Genomic DNA, 6,066 nt, shown 5'->3' with positions numbered 1-6,066 from the left:
GAAAGTCACCTACAGGCGGGTATTTATTTTTTTGTTTGTTTTAAACAGAACTAAAGCCCGTCTCTCCTGCAGCCGAGCCTGTCGCGACATGGGGTGTTTCATTTCACACGGAAGGAGCGCGTAGAATCAATAGAAAATACAGGAATCTTAGAAGTAGCACGTAATTGTGTTAAAAATAATAACCCCACCGCCCCACCCTTTTCCACCCAGCCGCAGAGGCCAGCGCAATAAACGGCTCGTGTTCAGATCCTTCTTTTTGGTTTTGCATTAAAAAAAGAAAGAAAACAGGTTAGCCGCCAGCCCTTTCTCTTACATGCTCTCGACTTCCAGTCAGCTCGCTGGTAAAGAAGAGGCATTTCCGGTGTGTGTGTGTGTGTCAGTCAGCCAGCAGGCATGGGGGGATATCATGCTGACCCGCAGCTCTGGGGGTTTGTGCCAAGGCGGATTATATCGTAGAGGGTCCGGTGTGCCGAGTTCTGTCCGGGGATCGGGGGCGTTGGGGGGTAGTTCGGGTCGTCTCAGGAAAAACAAATATCGACTGCCGAAGCTGGGATTCTCCCTCATGCCTTTTAGGTTTGTCGTCCGCATTTTGCTGAAAAGACACAAACAGAAATAAAATGACTTATTTTTTTCGGTGTGGGGAGATTAAGACCTCCCTTTCACTTCGAGTTAACGTCTCTTTAAGTCTATACACAGAAGCGGGACCAAGCCAAACCACAAGCAGTGTGCCATGCAGCACGTCTTTACACAAAGGGTGGTGGGGGTGGGGAACAGGCTGCCCAGCCATGTGTTTGAAGCTGACACCTTGGCTTCTCTCCAGACACAGCTGGATGAGCTCCTCCAGTCAGGACAGAAGACCTGTCTGTACATAAAGAGTGGTGGGGGTGTGGAACAAGCTGCTCAGCCATGTTGTTTTTAGGGCACAGCTGGGCAAGGTCCTGACCTACTGAAGCCCCCCATTGGCTGATAATCCGCAGGGCGTCACCTGAATGGGGCAGACACAAAACGAAAAAAACGTTGCCCACCCCCTCTGAGGAAGACGCAGAAGACGCAGACTGAGGAGAGGAGGGCAGACAGAGGAGGAGCCGTCAGCAGGATCAGCAGGCAGGGAAGCTGCAGGCCCGGGGGAAGCGGGGCGCCGGGTCGGGTCGCGTTGCCGGCTTCTCCTCGCCCTTCGCTCGGCGCCGCTGCCTCTGAGCAAGGAAAACAGTAATATATGACCCGGCTTCGTCTTCAATAGCCGTCTCAACTCGTCTTTTAAATGAAATGTCCGTCCTCTTTTTAAAAAAAAACGCGCACAAATCCGCGTTGGAAATCAAAAACCTTCGGTCGCTCAAGCTAAAAAGATCAATGACTCCAGCGTCTGCGGTACTAATAGGAAATAAAAAAAAACATTGACTGTCGGGCGCAGGCATAGACGGTGGGCCTGTCTTCCCAATCAGAGACATCGACACCAGAGGGCTGCAGTGGAAACTACAGAGAAGAGTGTTGAAAACCGCTAACCCGAGGCTCTCCTTTACACGAAGGGTGGTGGGGGTGGGGAACAAGCTTTCCAGTCCATGTGGTTGAAACCGAAACCCCGGCTTCTCTCCAGGCACAGCTGATGAGCTCCTCCAGTCGGCACAGGAGGCTCTTCTTTACACAGAGCGGGGTGGGGGTGTGGAACAAGTTGCCCAGTCCATGCGGTTGAAGCTGATACTCTGGCTTCTCTCCAGACACAGCTGGGTGAGCTCCTTCTAGTTAGGACAGGAGCCGCTTCTTTACACAGAGGGTTGTACGAGCGTGGAGCAAACCTCAGCTGGCTCTCACCACCCTCTCCACCACGCAACGCTGTCCCCCCTTTCGATAAATAAGAGCTTTTCTCACCCACGCAGACGAGCCTGGCTCCTCTCCCGATGCGAAACCGCCCCTTGTCTCTGTCGGCGCAGTAGTACAGGCCCTGGTCTGCCGGGGTGACCCGCTCGATGGTCAGGCTGGCGGCGCGGTCGGCCGAGGCGCTCGGCACCAGCGCGTACCGCGGGTCCCGCCTCTCGACGTAGTGGAAGCCCTGGTGGTCGGGCCTCCTGCTGGCCGACACTGCCAGGGCCAGCGCGTCGCGCCGCTGGACGAACCACAGCGTCTCGTAGCGAGGCTCCAGGTCGCAGGGCAGGGCGGCGGCGGTGGCCCCGCCCGTACAGGGGACCAGTGTGGGCACCGCGGGCCCCCCGTCTCCGCCGCCTCTGGCCTCTCGGAACGCGTCGCCTACAGCCGGGAGATGGGAGGAAGAGCTGAGGTCATGATTTTGGCGAAATAACTTCCTCCACAATAGTCAAGGGTCCCAGCACTGCTCCCTCTATTCATGCTTTTTAGGTAGGATTCCTTTATTTAAAAAAAAAATGACCCTGTTAGAAATGTAAAGGATCAAAAGGCAGGGCCTACGATGTAAGATAGGTGAAAAAAACTGATTTTCAGCTTTAATCATTGCGAACTGTCTCCTTTTTTTTGTATTTCTGGTGTTAAAATAAAAAACTTTTTTTTAAAGAGTCGCAAAAGGAGTTTTTTTTTTTAAATTTAAAACTTTTACTGGATATCACCTCACATGAACCTATGAAGCATTCAACTAAATCCAGTGTTAACACCGGTGTCCTGGCCAAATTTCCCCCCTGTCTTTACCCATCATGGCCTCCTAATAACCCCCGTCTCTGAACTGGCTTCATCACTCTGCTCTCCTGAGAGCTGCTGTGTGGGGAGAGGACTGGAGCATCATCCAGGTGGGGCTGCACACTGGTGGGGGTGGAGGGGATCCCCATGACCTGTGAAGAGCTCTGAGTGGAGTGTTCAGAAAAGCGCTACAGACGTGTAAGGATTATTGACTATTCTTGTTGTCATTTCAATACAAAACAAAACAGAAAAAGTATGTCAAAAAGTATAAGCACACACACAAAACAACAACACACAACACAATACGCCACCAGAGGTTGTTATTATTACAAATCCGAAAACCATAAGTTACAATGTTGTTTTTCGTTTGCCTAATGTTTGTTTTTTAATGGGGTTGAAATAATACTGCATTTCCACCTCATCCACATGAAAGGACGGAGTAGCGGTGCACTATTTCGTTGTGTGAACGCGACATGTATCCACACGGGAGAAACAAATATAACATATAAATATAAACTATATAAACAAATCCTCTTTCTTTCCCACATTACGAAGTATTGCGAGGTATAACGTGATATCAAACTCCTTAAATCAAACACATTGTCCTGCTTGAAGGTAAAGGTTTGCGTTGTAAATGTTTCTGTTTTCGGCTCCACGGCCGAAAAGCTTTGTCTCTCTTCTCTTTTCAGCACAGGAATCAACCTCTATCGACAAGCGGCGCTCGGCGGCCAGGGGCTCCGGCAGCGGTGACGGAAAAGCCGATCGGCTTCTTGGAAATGACGCGCCCACCCCCCTCCTGACCCGCTCTCCTGCTGCTCTTACCGCATGTTACAACACGCAGCTCCGCGCCCCTGCGTGCCCTCACATTTCCACCCCCTGCCTCGCCACGGGGCCAAGCGCCGTCCGTCGCGTCGTCAACCAGAGTTCCGGAGTGCAGCGAGTCCCAGCTCCTCGTCACGCCTCGTGAACTGGAACTGGCACTTTCTGGCCACAGGTAACCTGGTACCTTTACTGGTGCAATGGAATTCTTACGGACAGAAAGTCTCTCGATTGTTAGAAAAAGGTGTGAAAAAACAAAGTGCAGAAACGTGTTCGTTCTCTCTTTGTTGGGCTTATTCGCTTTCCCCACCCGAGCGACTGGGAGCGGACTGATCAGCGCAGCGGTATCGATTATTATTATGATTATTTTAGACTTGTCTTTTCCCTCGCGGCTAGGCGGGCCAGCTCGAACTCTGACCCCCGGTGGAACTGGGTGTCCGAGCTCGCCAGGGGGGACACGGGAGACGGCGTCAAACTCACAGAGCAGCCACAGCACGGCGACCCCCGTCTTCAGCACCTCCATCCCTGCTGGGGGGTCCCACGAACACGGCTTGCGGCGGGATGTGTGTGTCCAGCGCGGAGCGGCCTAAACACACGCAGTGAGCGAGTTAGACCCAACGGTTCAAAGCCCAGAATCACCGTGCTGGGTGCAGTTTTGTTTTATTTTGATGAAAAACAGTAAATGGCAAAGAAAACGATCCGAGATCCGTCAACCCAAATTCATACACACCCGCGAAGAAATCATTCCTATGAAGCGCTGGGCGCAGCCGGGACGGACTTTCAGGGCTACAGTTACAATAAAAAGTTAAAAAATAAAAGAAACTCGAGACGCCTTTCTGACAGATTCTGAAAGGGGAAGATCTGAACTCATCTTCCACAGTCGGGCGTTGGACCTTGTCGACCATCTGCCCTTTTAAAAGCACTGGTAGGGAATGAACAGTTGGTCATCCAGGTTATTGCTTAAGTAATAATAATAATAATAATAATAATAATAATAATAATTGCTTACACTTATATAGCGCTTTTCTGGACACTCCACTCAAAGCGCTTTACAGGTAATGACAGGGACTCCCCTCCACCACCACCAGTACCGCTCTTACGCAGTCGTTATCGTTTTAAACATGGCCGATTTACCAGTCCCCAGGGTCGTTTCTTTGCCGATGGGACTCGCATATATGGTGAACCTCCAGCACGTATGAGGTAGGTCACGGTTTGATTCGGGAGTACTCACGGTATTGAGGGGTTCACTGCGCCAGAGCGCTTTCAGCTTCACGAAGCGTATCTCCAGGCCGTTCAATGACTGTGTTCCGAGGCGTCGATATTCTTTTGTAACCTGACTTACGCTCAGTCGCGCCTCTTTACAAAAAAGACTGCGGTTTCCTCTGCGGTCCAGACAGAGGAAACGACGTGCGTTGGTCGCCGAGCTGCCCTCTTAACCGTTCGTGCGCTTAATCTATGAATTGGCTTCATTACTCTGCTCTCCTCCCCACTGATCGCTGCTGTGTGGGGAGCGTTCTGGCGTACTATGGCTGCTGTCGCATCATCCAGGTGGGGGCTGTACATTGGTGGTGGTGGAGGAGAGACTCCATTACCGGTAAAGCGCTTTGAGTGGAGTGTCCAGAAAAGAGCTATATAATTGTAAGCAATTATTATTGAAAAGAGTAGAGAGACACAGCTTTTCGGCCGTGGAGCCGAAAACAGAAACATTTACAAACGCTGTTTTGCAAACCTTTACCTTCAAGCAGGTGAATGTGTTCGATTTAAGGAGCTTGATATCACGTTATAACTCGCGAGCAGACTTCGTAATGTGGGAAAGAAAGAGGATTTGTTTATATAGTTTATATTCATATGTTATATTTGTTTCTCCCGTGTGGATACATGTCGCGTTCACACAACGAAATAGTGCACCGCTACTCCGTCCTTTCATGTGGATGAGGTGGAAATGCAATATTATTTCAACCCCATTAAAAAATAAACATTAGGCAAACGAAAAAGAGCATTGTAACTTATGGTTTTCGGATTTGTTATAATAATAACAACCTCTGGTGGCGTATTGTGTTGTTTTGTGTGTGCGCTTATAATTTTTTGACACACTTTTTCTGTTTTGTTTTGTATTGAAATAACAACAAGAATAGTCAATAATCAATAATCCTTACACATCTGTAGCGCTTTTCTGAACACTCCACTCAGAGCTCTTCACAGGTCATGGGGATCCCCTCCACCCCCACCAGTGTGCAGCCCCACCTGGATGATGCTCCAGTCCTCTCCCCACACAGCAGCTCTCAGGAGAGCAGAGTGATGAAGCCAGTTCAGAGACGGGGGTTATTAGGAGGCCATGATGGATAAAGACCGGGGGGGAATTTGGCCAGGACACCGGTGTTAACACCGGATTTAATTGAATGCTTCATAGGTTCATGTTAGGTGATATCCAGTAAAAGTTTAATAAAGTTTTTTTTTAAAAAAAAAACTCCTTTAGTGACTCTTTAAAAAAAAGGTTTTATTTAAACACCAGAAATACAAAAAAAGGAGACAGTTCGCAACGATAAAAGCTGAAAATCAGTTTTTTTCACCTATCTTACATCGTAGACCCTGCCTTTTGATCCTTTA

General features: G+C 49.5%; 1 protein-coding gene across 1 annotated transcript; it reads right to left on the bottom strand.

The window, feature by feature from the left end:
* Positions 1 to 4,875, bottom strand: LOC138243141 (uncharacterized). The gene is made up of 5 exons (XM_069198660.1): positions 4,691 to 4,875; positions 3,940 to 4,045; positions 1,867 to 2,241; positions 1,026 to 1,193; positions 1 to 592 (listed from the first exon to the last, which is right to left on the bottom strand). Exons 2-5 carry the CDS (start codon positions 3,980 to 3,982, stop codon positions 570 to 572), a joined length of 609 nt encoding a protein of 202 aa, XP_069054761.1. The 5' UTR covers positions 3,983 to 4,045; positions 4,691 to 4,875; the 3' UTR covers positions 1 to 569.
* Between the last annotated feature and the right edge of the window lie 1,191 nt (positions 4,876 to 6,066).

Source organism: Lepisosteus oculatus, chromosome 14 (genome assembly GCF_040954835.1).
Source record: "Lepisosteus oculatus isolate fLepOcu1 chromosome 14, fLepOcu1.hap2, whole genome shotgun sequence".
NCBI lineage: Eukaryota > Metazoa > Chordata > Actinopteri > Semionotiformes > Lepisosteidae > Lepisosteus > Lepisosteus oculatus.
Note: the sequence above shows the minus strand (reverse complement) of the source record. Positions and strands in the feature narration are given on the sequence as shown.